The sequence below is a fragment of the Camellia sinensis genome, chromosome 1 (assembly GCF_055761805.1).
Source record: "Camellia sinensis isolate YWXY chromosome 1, ASM5576180v1, whole genome shotgun sequence".
Taxonomy (NCBI): Eukaryota; Viridiplantae; Streptophyta; class Magnoliopsida; order Ericales; family Theaceae; genus Camellia; species Camellia sinensis.
The window spans coordinates 17,783,358-17,797,374 of NC_138961.1; the positions used below are offsets into that span (position 1 = coordinate 17,783,358).

At 36.2% G+C, this 14,017-nt stretch overlaps 1 protein-coding gene across 1 annotated transcript; it reads left to right on the forward strand.

Moving 5' to 3' along the window:
• The first annotated feature begins 201 nt into the window (after window positions 1-201).
• Window positions 202-8,429, forward strand: LOC114273847 (uncharacterized). The gene is made up of 4 exons (XM_028215658.2): window positions 202-408; window positions 1,306-1,452; window positions 5,304-5,452; window positions 7,827-8,429. The coding sequence occupies exons 1-4, from the start codon at window positions 202-204 to the stop codon at window positions 8,317-8,319; spliced, it is 996 nt and encodes a 331-aa protein (XP_028071459.2). The 3' UTR covers window positions 8,320-8,429.
• Window positions 8,430-14,017: the final 5,588 nt, after the last annotated feature.

Here is a 14,017-nt window from a genome sequence, read left to right on the forward strand (position 1 = left end):
TTTTTTAGATTTCTATATGGACATATGTTTTAATGCATTACATGGTTATGCTATATTTTGTTGCGTCTCTTCAAGTAAAATTATGCTTTATATTTTATGTTTTATATCAATTTATGCTTTTTAGTTACCAAAATGGCCAAAGGGGAGAAACAATGGATCAAACCAAGTTTTCTAGCGAAACAGAAGTGAACAGAGTACGAAATGGAAAGATATAAGACAATCAAGAAGAATAATAAGAAAATGGATGCTCTACAATTGAAGCGTATAGCAGCTTCTTTGATGGGTTCTACTCAGCCAAATTGTGTTAATCAGAAGGGAAAGAACATTAGGGTAGATGATGATGACTACATACCGTTAGATCATGAGGATGACACTGATGCTGAGTCCTTTGAAAGTGTTGACGATGAGGTGCTATATGTATGGCCATTGATTTTTTTTATTATGTCATCGATAGCTATATATTTGTTAATGATGCTTTGTTAATACTATCTTTATATTTCCGTATACTTTATTGGAAGAATAAGTCATAAAATAAAACTGGAAAATATACATCCTACATACAACAATATGCATGCCAAAACAAATCGTAGGAGTAAGTTAGCTGGAACACAAATGTATAATGAAATAAGACATAATTTGACCATGTTAGAAACACCAATACTAGCATTAGCGCATGTGTGCAGCCTGACCCTCATAATATCAGTAATACACATGCCAAACTGATTGATCACCAACTTCACCACAGCATGAACTACCTGCCAGAGGGATTCAGCAAGTCTAGGACTGTTGCTGGAACTGGCGCGAGATGCAGCCTGGTCTACTAGACAACCTCCATAACATCAACTTCAGTGTTCAAACTAGGACTATCCAATAGGGAATTCCATGGAGAATGGCCCCTAGCTGTAGCCAGATTCTCCAGGTTGCCTCCAGGTTGCCTCTCCCTCAAACTATTTATATGCTCACAGATACTCAACCCACTTTCCATAAGAAGAGGCCAGATTGACAACTTGCAAAGCACATAATTAGGAAAAACCAATTAAAAGATTAGAATTACTGGTAGCTCACAACCACTCAACCGCTCAACCACTCAACTTGCCTACAGATTTTTGAGTGACAACACCCTTTACCTGACCATTTTAAAAATATTCAAAGCAACCACTTGTCAGGACCAGTCTTGGGAAGAAAAGGAGTGGACTGGATCAGATTACAAATATCAACAGTGGCCTTGGTGAGTTTCCATATACATATCTTTACTTATCCATTTTTATGTATTTATTGTTTATGCTTTTATATTATGTTTTTTAGGGCTTACCAATGCCACCAAAACGATTGACGCAGTCATCTCTTCAACCTTCGCACGAGGCAATTGTTGTTCCAAATGGGGATTTACATGACAATGTGGATACCAAACACTCACAGCCACTTGATGTCGATATGGAGGCACCGAGGGAGGTAGCCCCCCAATCTAGTGTCGGTAAGATACTGAATTTTACTAAGCTAAAGAAATCCTCTGTTTTAATATAATTCTATGGTGCAAAAAATTTCAAGCAATTTGTTTCATGGGGTTTGATTTTTTATTTTTATTTTTAGCTGTAAAAAGTGCTGGGGTATACCCTAGTTTAACTCTTGTAAGTTTTGTTTTGTTCATACATACATACATACATACATATTACCTTCTGTCAAAATGTCTACTTATTCACTTGTGCTACAGTTCATGATTAACAATTATTTAATTTTTTAAACTATCAAGACTGTTCAATTTTAAACTAAAATATCATTTCTAGGTTCTTATATAGTTGCTTTTAAAGATGTTTTGACATTATTTTGGATGGCATCTCACATTTGTTTTGACAGCCTTTTAAATTTGAATTGTAAACATTTTTTCAAGATTGTCTGATTTGAAAAATTTCAGAGACTTCATGGTTGTGCTTTTCCTTTCTCACGTTGTTTTCTCGTTCTCACAGTTATATTTGTTCTTCCGTTTTCTTGTTTCTTTAATCTTTCCTACCCCTATACTTAGCCTTTTTGAGCTTCCAAAACTAAAAATTTGAAAAAGTGAAAACCAAACACCTATACTTTTTCAAAATACAACTTCTTAAGCACTTGAATTTAAATTTTAAGCTAAATAAATGCAAATAAGTAAAAACAAGGTTAGTTTTCAAGCATTCCTAGTTCTTTGAACAAAAACAATGAATAAGGAAAAATTATTGAATACAATAAGGGTATGCCCAACATTGTCACGTGGTAGTACTCTTCACCAATTATTAATTGCCACAGTGGACACACTAATGAGTGTATTAGTGTTAGATGCCAAAAATTAGCTAATTATGATTAGTGTTAGTGATACTGTTAAGAACAAATTTTGATGTCAAATGTTACAAGACTTGTTAACTATGGCGAGGCCACTAACAAATGAGAGAGGGAGAGAGAAAAAGAGGGGAATAGCAGAGGAGCACACTTTTTATATTATATTATTTATTTATTTTATCTATTATATATATATATATATATATATATATCCTTAACACATCCATTGCACCATCATTCACTATCTAAATTAACAACACACATGTTTTGGTCTCACTTTTAATTTTTTGTCATATAACACACAAAGTTAACATCTCTATTGGAGATGCTCTTAGTTTTCAAGCATTCCTAGTTCTTTGAACAAAAACATTGAAGAAAGAGAAATTATTGGGTATAGAAAAGGGTATAGCATGACATTGTTATGTGATAGTACTCGTCACCAATCATTAATTGCCACCTTTCATGCTATTAGACAAACCATTAATGTAAATGGGATAAGCGATAAGCCCTATCCTGTAAACCAAACTTAATCAAAGAAGGCACCATGTGACAATACTTTGGTACCCAATAATTGCACGTGAGAAAAATCAAAGAATTGACGTGGTAGATGAAACTCTCTCTTACCCTATGTGATACCCAGATTTGAGTATTATGACTAAGCTGGGTAGTTGCTTCTTTCTCTATTTGGTTCCTACAAATTTGAAAAAACAACAAAAACAAAAATAAAAACAAAAACAAAAAAAATAACAGTGGTAGAGGATTGAAAGCAACAGATTATGGCTAGGAGTGGTAGAAGTCCTTCCGGACGTTCTAGAAACTCAAAGTAGGTTGTGATAAAGATGTGGCATCTGATCCATTGCCATTGTTGTTGCCATTGCAGGTTATGTTTAATGAAATAGATTGTCATCTACTTTTGCTGAAAGTGCAAGAATTTGTTGAACTAGGGAAAAATAAAATGATAAAAACACTTCATATTTGCTTCAAGTGTTGTTATGGGGAGGCTGACATTTTGGAGTTTCTGTTTTCTCACACAAACAAAAGCTTTACGTGGTTTCATGTTAAACATGATTTAATTAGAATTATGTCAATAAAAAGAAAATGATTTAATCAGAATTTGTGGGTAAAGGCCAGTAGTGATGAAGTGTTTTTTTTTTTTAATTATTATTAAGGATTTTCTTTGTTTGGTAGCTGAGAAAATGTGAGAAAGAGGGGAAATAGAAAAGAAATAAAATGTTGTCCTTTTGTGCCATCTTGCTACTGCAGTTTCTAAGAGAGTGAAAACCTTTCCAATAGTTTCCATTGTGCTTAATTGGATGAAAATATCTGTCTGCTTCTGTCTATGAAGTTGTGGAATTAGTTATTGAAGAATCTGAAGACCAAAATTTTGATTTCATTTCTTTGCTCATATTGAATTTTTTTCAGGAGAAATTGTTGGGCTTTTTACGTGAATTGCTTGTTGGGTTGCTTCGTTTGTGATGAGGATTTACTGGGTGGTAATGACTTAATGCACTTGAGGATTTTGCTAACTGAAGAACTGGACCTCGAAATTTTCCGGACTTTAATCTTTAATTGTTGCCTTGCCTTTGTTGTACTACACTATAATACATTTTTCCAAGTTGTAGTTTTTGTTTAAATGCTTAAATTTAGAACACTATTGTGATATGCTCAAATTTCATATTTGCTATGTTGGATCCCAGATGGGAGTAGGCTTGTAAAATATGGGTTATGTGAAATCTTAGGTTAAATTGTGTAGCCAAGCTTGCGATATTGGTTTAACAGCATAAAGGCTAGGGTATACCCCAGCATAAAGGTCCTCACTAGGGTAATCACAGCCAACCTTGAGCCCAAAAAATTATGCAATTTGTGGGTAAAGAACACTTCATCACCACTGATGGAAGCACCCAAGGTACTGAAATTGTGGTGAGAGTAGCTGAACTACTTACCAAAACAGAGAAGGATACTAGTGCTCTATATGAGAAACAGAGAAGGAGACTAGTGAATAGAAAGCAATAGCAGTACAGAAAAGAATCAGCACCTGCAGCAACTGCAGAACAAAACAGCAGCTATATAGGAGAGACTGAATAGAAACAAAGAGTAGGGAAGAAATTGGCAGTAACAGAGAAGAACGAAAAAGCTGCAGATGTAGGAAAGAGTGAAGAAACAAGAAAATGGAATAGCAAATATAACTGTGAAAAAGAGAAAACAACTTGAGAAATGAAAAGCATCAACTTGAGAGTAGGGAAGAAAGCTGCAACTGTACCTGTGTGGCTGCTGCTAGTGCTGTTTGTGTAGGGCTTTTCTTGGGTTTATTTTCTAGTTTTGCTTGCTTTTTCTCTCTTGAGGGTTGTGCAAGTGTATTTTGTGTTGTTTTTGGCTAGTCTATTGAATGTTCATAGCCTTTTTTTCCTCATGTGGCAAATGAACATTCTTTTGTGTGGTGTATTTTAGGATGATTCTCTTTATAGTTTATTTAGTTTAGTTTATCTGTTTGGTTTTGTTTCTCTTTTATAGCTCTAGTTTTTTTTGTTTGGTGTTGTAAGGCCTGGGGAATGCCCCTTGTATGTCTCTATATGTTACCATTTTATTTTATGACTTACTAAAAAAAAAAAAGTTACTTATATTGCTTTTATGATTTCGCTTTAATTAATTACTAACCAGTCAATGTTATGTCTTTAAAACAGTGCCTAGTAGACACCCTCGTGGCTTGGCATGTGGGTTGAAGGTTCAAGCAATGGTTCAAAAAGATGGAAAGCTCAAAGTTCCCATACCACAGGAGTATCGTGCGCCAGTGGGGGATCATGCCTCTTAATTAATCTCCAAAATTGGTGTTGAGGTCCGAACACACTTGCCAGATTTTAGCATTCGCAGGTGGAAACATGTCAACGAAGAAGTTACGGCACCTATGTTTCAGCGTCTAACTGTAAAAGTTTTACATAAGTGATTGAAGTAATGTAATATAATTAATTATGACTTACAAGATTTGTGGTTGTTGCTAGGATCAATTTGACATGGAAGGCGACTCCACAAATGTTAGCAAAGCGATGGCAACAAAGTGTGGACGGAGCTTGAGCAGCCACAACTACAGACTACGAAAAAAATACCTGAACCTTAAAAGTGCTAAGGGAGAGGAGTATGCTAGAAGCCAGCCACCGCCTGAATGTGACCTCGAGAAATGGAAAAACTTGATTGACAAGAAGTGGAATGATACCAATTGGCTGGCAAACTTTTCTTATGTTTATTTATTGTTGACAATTACCTTGTCTTCCTAATATATATATTTTTCTATTGGAACTTACTCCTTGTAGAAGCACTCAAATGCTAACATTGACAATAGAAATCAATTGAAGACGAAGCATAGGTGTGCGTCAAAATCTCTCCCAGTTAGGGTACACGAGGCGGTGGGTCTTCTTTAATTTTTTTTTCCGTTTTTTGTTTTTTTTTTTTAAAGATGATTCTACTACCATCCTTCTTATTTAACTTACTAGTTGAACAAAAAAAATTAGACAATTGCAAATTGGGGCCAACTATCAGAGTTGCCATGTGTTTACAAATCTACACACTTTAATGATGTCACAAAGTAGTGGATTTCTCCGAAATGCGAAGAGAATTATGTATGTATATTTACCTTTTGTATTAGGATGATTGCAATTTTAATTGTATCTTTATTCATTTTTCTATTTTTTTTAAATGACAGGATAATATGATAAAGATCCAAATTGAACATTGCTCCCAACCTGGTGTGGTTCCAATTACTCCGGAGGAGCTATCTGTGAAGGTGCTGAAGCCAAGGTCGGGATATGTTAAAGGACTTGGGTTGAGGTGTTCCTTCTCTGTCAGGACTACCAGTGCTTCGACTAACAGTGACTATGTGAGGCGTCTAGAGATGGAAATACAAGAGCAAAAGGAGGAAATTCAGTCACAAAAAGAGAAAATTACAGCACAAAAACATGAAATTCAAGTACAAAAAGAGGAAATTCAAGCACACAATAAAGAGATAGGGAAGATGAATGGGTCGATTGACGAGCATTTTGAGATCACATCAAGCATCATGGAGTTTCTTAAGAAGCAAGGTTTCAAAGGACAATTTAGAGGAGGAGGTATCCCATGAACTCCTACATCGCCTTTTTGGTAAGTCTCACTTGTTTTATCATTTTATTTTTCTCATGTTGGTTAGTATATACTAGTTAAAGTACAGCAGTTTGACTACTTATTAACTAAGATTTAACAAGTTTGAAGATGTATTTAATGAAAATAGATTCATTATCAAAATTCTTACTTAGCATGACCCTAGTTAATACACACTAACCAAAGTAGAGACAAAACTATGTGTTTACTTTTTTGCGTATTTTTGCTAGGCAGTGTTGGGAGTTGCTCTAAGTTAGTGATGTGATTAATAATGGGTGTGTCTTTGATTGAGTTTTTCATAGTAGAAGAAATGAATGAACATTTATTGAGTCTCAGACAGTGGGTTAGTCAGGTTTGTATATCACTTTATGATTGCTGCTGTTTTTTATTTGCTTTAATTTTTCTTTTGGATTGTATTGCTTTTTTGAACACCATGAAACAGCACTTGAACTTATTAAAAACACGTAACCAGATGTACTCTTTCTATATTCAATATCTCCGGCATAGTCGCTATCTGTAAACGCCAACAACTCACCATCTCCTCCTTTCTTATAATGAATTCCATAGTTCACAGTCCCTTTTAATTATCAAAGTGCTCTCTTAGCTTCCTATAGATGAATTTCCATTGGTTTTGCCATATATCTACTTATGAGACAAGTAACAAACATCATGTCCGGTCTCGTGGTAGTGAGATACATTAAACTACCCACCAGCTGCTTGTAATACGTCTCATCAACTAAGTCTCCATTTCCGTCTGCTTATTTTGAAACCTGGAACTATTGGACTGCCCACCGAATTACTTTCCATCATACCAAACCTTCTCAAAACCTCCAATGCGTATTTCCTTTGGTGTATATAAATACCATCCGAATTTTGTAGCACCTCGATCCCAAGAAAAAACCGCATCTTCCCCAAGTCAGACATATCAAACTCTCTTAACATAGAGCTTTTAAATTTAGACATCATAACTTCATCATTACGAGTAAAAATTAAATCATCAACATAAACACTTATAATGATAATTTTTCCTTCTCTGCTTCTCTTTGTGAATAATGTCTGCTCACTATCGCACCTCCGAAACCCTTCACCAATGAAATGTGCTTCGATTCGACTAAAACAAGCTCGTGTAGCTTGTCTTAATCCATACAGGGCTTTGTGTAACTTGTAAACTAGATGCTCACTGCCCTTTTTTTTTCATATCCTCTTGGCTACTCCACATAAACATCTTCACTCAACTCACCATGGAGAAAAGCCGACTTGACATCCAGTTGAAAAATCGTCCAATTCTTCTGTGCAGCTAGAGCAATAATCATCCTTACTGTATCTATCCTTGCCACTGGTGCAAAAACTTCTGTATGGTCCACTCCATACTTCTGAGAGTACCCTTTATCAAGGGAAAAAATTCGACAAAAATTGGAAGAAGACAAGGCAGAAAGAAGACGGAAGCTTGGATTGCCACCAGAAGATCTTGATACTGCAATGCTTTCTGCACCTGTTGTGGAGGAAAAGAAGAGCTCATTGCCAGTCAGGCCTGCCACAAAGGCAGAACAAATGAGAGAGTGTCTACGATCTCTCAAGAAGAACCATAAGGATGACGAGGCCAAAGTAAAGACGACATTTAATACGCTTTTAACTTATGTGAAGAATGTTGCGACAAATCCCAATGAGGACAAATTCCGTAAAATTAGACTCACTAATGCCACCATTCAAGGTAGAGTTGGTGCACTGCAACGTGGAATTGAGTTTATTGAGCTGTGTGGGTTTGAGAAAATTGAAGGAGGTGAGTTCTTGTTTCTACCCAGAGATAAAGTTGATAGAGCAGTGCTGAACTCAGCTGGGACCGAGTTGAATAATGCGATAAGTAATCCTTTCTTTGGGGTTCTCTAATCCCAACTTTTTGTTGAAAATGCATACACTGTAAACATGAGGTTTGTTTTTCATATTTCATATAAGTTTTAGTTGAAATACATCCATCATTGTCAACTTTGTTGTGCTGACTAGGACTGAGGGGTTTGTTTTACTTTATACATGGATGCAAATTAGCATAAATAAGAAGGCATTGAGGGGGCTTCAATGGTACAACCCAAAAGTCTTACAAGGTTCTTGTGTTGAATTCCACCGATCAAATTTACCTCATTGAAAAAGTCATCGGCCCATTGTCGTGAATCAAATGTACCTTAATGCTACGTTATATTTTGGAGGTATTATATATATTCTGCCATTAGTGATAGTGATATATGGTATTCTTGAGATCTTTTGTCATCTTATGTTATCCGTGTTGCTTTATCATCAAGGATCACGTCAAATCTTTGAAGTTTTGAATTGTTAAATGCATTTCTACTAAATTGGTTTATAAAATAAAATTATTTATATATGAGTTTAGATGTAATTGATAATATATTAATGTTTGCCTTGTTTATTTTTTTTGCAGATTGGTTTTGATGACGTTCGGAAGCATACTTGCAAATAAAGATCAACTGTTGAATTTTTTTTCCTAAATTGATGCTTAGTTGTAGTTGCAAATCAAGATTGAGTGTTGATTTATTTATTTATTTTTTTTTGTGGACTCCATGTTAGTTCATTTTGAAATTTGTTTTGATGGTTTTTTTTTTGTGATACTTAATGGATTATTATTAAAGTTGTTTGATGGATATATTTTGATTTATAATATAAATTGTTTAGTGAATTTTTTTGTGGAGTGATGTAGAATGGCTAGTGGATTTCTTAGTACAATTAAAAGGCTATTGGAATATGAGTAGGGATATTTGTGAAATAATAATTTAAATTGAATATAAAATATGGAACAAGTTTAGTGACGAATTTGTTTCGTCATTTGTATTTGTTATTATGACAAAGTGATTATTCGTCACTAATAAACTTTTTTTGTGACAAAATTTACTGCAGTTTATATACGAAAGTTTTTATTTATTTTGTTGTTTGGTGACTAAAAATTTCGTCATGTATATATACATATTTGCGACGAAATATATTTTGTCACCCATGTATGACTTTTGAAGACGAAAAAGTTCGTCACCTTTATATCTTATTGTGACGAAATTATTTCCTCATCAATGATCAACATGCATGACAAATTTATTCGTCAACTAAAGTTATAAATATGGTACTGAATAACTATTTGGTGACGAAAATGAGAATTTTTGGCAACAAAATGTTGTTTTATTGGTGACAAAAAATTATGACTTTTGAAGACGAAAAATTTCGTCACCTTTACATCTTATTGTGACGAAATTATTTCCTCATCAATGATCAACATGCGTGAAAAATTTATTCGTCAACTAAAGTTATAAATATGGTACCGAATAACTATTTAGTGACGAAAATGAGAATTTTTGGCGACAAAATATTGTTTTATTGGTGACAAAAAATTTCGTCACTGAAGTAATTTCATTAGTGACAAAATTATTTTCGTTACGGTGGTTTTTAGTGACAAATATTCAATGACGAAACTGGTGACAAAAATATTTCCTTACAAATATCTATAGTGACGAAATTAGCTCTTTGGAGACAAAAAAATTTTGTCATTCAAGACCCAAAGTTTTTGTGCTGCTTCTATTTGCCTTGAATCCTTGATATAAACTCTTTCCGTCCAAATTTGTTAGTCTCTTTTAGAGATTCTAACTTTTTTAAGGGACTTGCAATCATTACATTTAAATTTAAATTTCAAAATATTTTTTCATTATTGCCCCTATCTTTTCAATTTTTTAATATATTTATAATTACTCAATAAAATAGTAGACCAACAAAATGGGACAAGGGAAATACTATATATATATTAGTATATATGAGGCCCGTGCAAGGCACGGGCAACTTGCACTTATATATATATATATATTTTTTTTTTTTTCATTTTGTTTTTTGATTTTAAGGTTTTTTTTAATGGTAGTGTGTAGACACCCCATTTTTGACCGACCTTAAGACTCAAACGTCATCGATTGAGCGCTCAGTGATGGTGCATGTTGCGCTCGTTCTGAGGTTTTGGAGTTTTGGCTGAGAGCCTTGCCTCCGGGCCTCTGAACTCTTTTGTGCTTTGGCTCGGTTTGCGAACCAAGTCTTGTTTTCCCTTCCCGGAGGGAGGGAGTGGTCTTGTAGACCATCTCTCTGTGGTCGTAGACTACTTTTCGTGGTCGTAGGCCACTTTTCCCGTTTGGAGACTAGTTTACAGTTTTTGGAGCCTTTGGCCGCACGCCTTGTCTCGGGACCGCTTAACATTCTCCGTTTGGCGTGGTTTTTGAACCACACCTTGTTGCTTCTGCCTAGAGGAACACTGTGATCTGGGAGACCACTTTTGTGGTTGCATACCACTTTTGATGCTCGTCAGCTAGTTTTCAGGGCTTTTGGCCACGTGTTTCACCTCTCGATTTCTCGTCTTGCATCCGCTTTGGTTTGTTTTTGGTACAAACCTTACTTTCCTTGTTTGGAAGGTGGTACAAGAGTGGGAGACTAGTATTTCTCCTTGGAGACCACTTTTCCTTTTTCCAGCTAGTTTTCTTATCAGATAACTGGCTTTCTTGGTTTTTGGACCATCTTTTTTGGTCGGCCACCATACCACCACCTTGCATTTAGTGTGTTGACCTCTCCCACCTATGGCCGACCAGTTTTTGCTCTGGTTGACCACCTAAAGTGGTCGGCCGACCACTTAAACTAGCAGGCCGACCACTTCAAGTGGTCAGCTGCTTTTTGGCACATTTTTGGAGATATTTTAGGATAGCTGGCTCAGCTGGAGAGCATTTGAGCCATCCTCCATAGTTTCTCCAAGAAGCTTTGGCTTTCCTCTTCTATAAGAGGGAGGCTCCTCCTCGCTCCTCCAGGTTCGGAAAATTGCCATTAGAAGGATAGATATAGCATTGTCTCTATATTGCCTTGTTTCTCCATTTTTGTGCATCAAAAGTGTAGTATTGTCTTGGTTTAACACACAAACACACAGTCAAACACCATCCTTTTGCTACTGACATGCTTAGGAGCTGATTTTGGTGTTCTTGGGTTGTCTTGAGTTCAAAAAGGCTACTGGAGTTGCAGTTATAAAGAGGATCTTCAAGGGTGAGCTTTTGACCTTTAAATCCTCTTTTCTTGCTTAAGCTTTTAGCCTATCTTGCATACTGTTTTAAGCTTAACTTATAACTAATAAAAGTTTTATTTTTACATGATTTTGATCTTTGTTTAAGATCACTTTTGTGTTTGGGGTTGTTTACCCCCTCTTAGGCCTTGTTTGGCCTTGCTTTTGAGCCTTTTTTGTGAGCTTTGGGACCACCTTGTATTGGCCTTCTCACCACTAAAATCCAAAGGGATTTTAGTGGTGGGGATGGTGTTTTAAGGTCCTAAGAAGGGGAGGGCCATCCCCTTCCCTTGCATCTTCAATACATGCCTTAATAAGCCTCATGTTTGAGCATCTTTACTAAGTGTTTGTTGGCCATATCTTAGCTTGTATTTGTGGTTATTTTGCTGTGGCATACCACTATTTTTGCTTAGTTTGGTCACTCCATGCATGGTTAATACACTTGTAGTGTAAATCACACAATTTAGTCTTGTATGCCTCATGTTTGAGCATGTGTTTCTAGCTTGTTTTGGGGCCATATCAGTAGGTTTTTAATGTTGTTTTAGCATTCCTTAGATCTATTTTGGGTTGGTTTGGTTGGCTTTTGCATGCCTAATACACTTGTAGTGTAAATCACACACACTAGCTTTGTATGCTTCATGAAGTAGCATGTCATTCTAGCCTATGTTGTGTCCCTTTCAGCATGTTTTGGGCTTTTTTTACCATGTCATACCTCTATTTAGGTTTGGTTTGGTTAGCCTTTGCATGCTCCTTACACTTGTAGTGCAATCCCATGAAATAGCCTAACATGCATCATGTTGTAACATGTCATTTTAGCATGCTTTTGGCTTAGCTCTGAAAAGAATTTGTTCATGTTTTATCATGTTTATGGTCTAATTTTGGTTGTTTTGGTCATCCATGACTTGCTTTGTATAGCCTTAGTTCAATCTAGCTTGTTAGCTTTGTGTATTGAGTCCACTAGCATGCATTGCTTGGCCTATTTCAATGATTTGGCATCACTTGTTATGTGATTTCAGTCCATGTTTCATGGCCATACACTCACATTTGTTACTTATTCAATGCGTTGGAGGGTTTGCCCCTTTATGTCCTAACATGAACCATTGCATATGCCTTCATGCCTTTGCTTGCAAGCCACCATTTTAGTGTTTATTTGGGGTTATTATGCCATGACATGACTCTGATTTTAGTGTTTATTTGGGGTTATTATGCCATGACATGACTCTGATTATTGTAGTGTAACCCACCTTATTTGCCTTGTATGAACCATGCTTCATGCCCTTCATGCTAGCATGTTTTGGCTTCTTTCCATGCATGTTTTAGACTTATTTTAACATGTTCTAAGACAGTTTTGGGTTGCCTTGGTCACATGCTTCATGATTTGTATACTTGTAGTACAAATGCTCTTGCTTGCCCCCAAGCTTTGGGCACCATTGCATGCTTCATTTGTGTTGTGTACATGATTTGGCATCACTTAACATGACATTTTAGAGCATTTAGCATTGCCATGTTCCTACTTCATTCATGCTTTGAATGCCTTTGAGTATTGTCCATGTTTGCCTAGCTTATGGCTTAGCTCGTATGCTTGCATGCCTAGGCGTTTGGGCCCTTATCTCAACATGTTTTGGTCCTTGTTTAGACCTAATTAAGCTCTATCCATGCTTAGTTCATGCATTTGTGTCATGTATAGCATGCCTCATTTGTGTTGCTCTTTGCTAGCTTTCATACCTTAGGACCCTAGCATGCTTTACTTATGTTGTTTGAATGATTTGGCATCATTTCTTGCTTCATTTCAGTGCACTTAGTGTTGTTACACTTGCACATTTGTCACTCATTGAGCACCCTTGAGAGTTGTGCTCTTTGGCCTCTTTGATGGCCAATGCATCGTGCATGCATACCTTGCTTTATGTGCCTTCATTTCATCACCAATGGCCACTGATTTGGGCATGATTGAGGTCTACCCTTTTGGTTTAAGTCCATTGAGTATATCATGTATATTGCATTGAGCATGCCATGATCGGTATATTACATAAGTTGCCCTTGTTGCATTGCATTGTGCATGCATGCATTACACTATGCTTAGAACCTTATGAATGCCTTATATTGAGCAGGCCATCTAGTTCTTAGCACTTAGCATTGTCTATGCTAGTTGTTACATGCTTTAGCATCATGCATGTCATTAGCCTTGTTAGGTTGTTCATATTGCATTGCATGTTTGCATGCTTAAATCATATTGCATACTTGTATGCTTGAGTCGCATTGTGTATGCCATGCTTGTGTTGCATTGTGTTTGGAATATGTGTTAGTCCAAACACGGGAAACGAGGGACGTTTCATACTCATAGTGATGAATCGTGCCTTAATTCCCAGTCGTCGACGCTCTTGATCATACATGATAGAGTTCTAGGCTTTATGTGTTTACTTGTGCATTCATTTTTATATTGAATTGTGCAACTTCGCCTCTTGGCCATCACGCATGAAAATGCGCGATTGGTGGCCCGAGGGTCGAGAACCA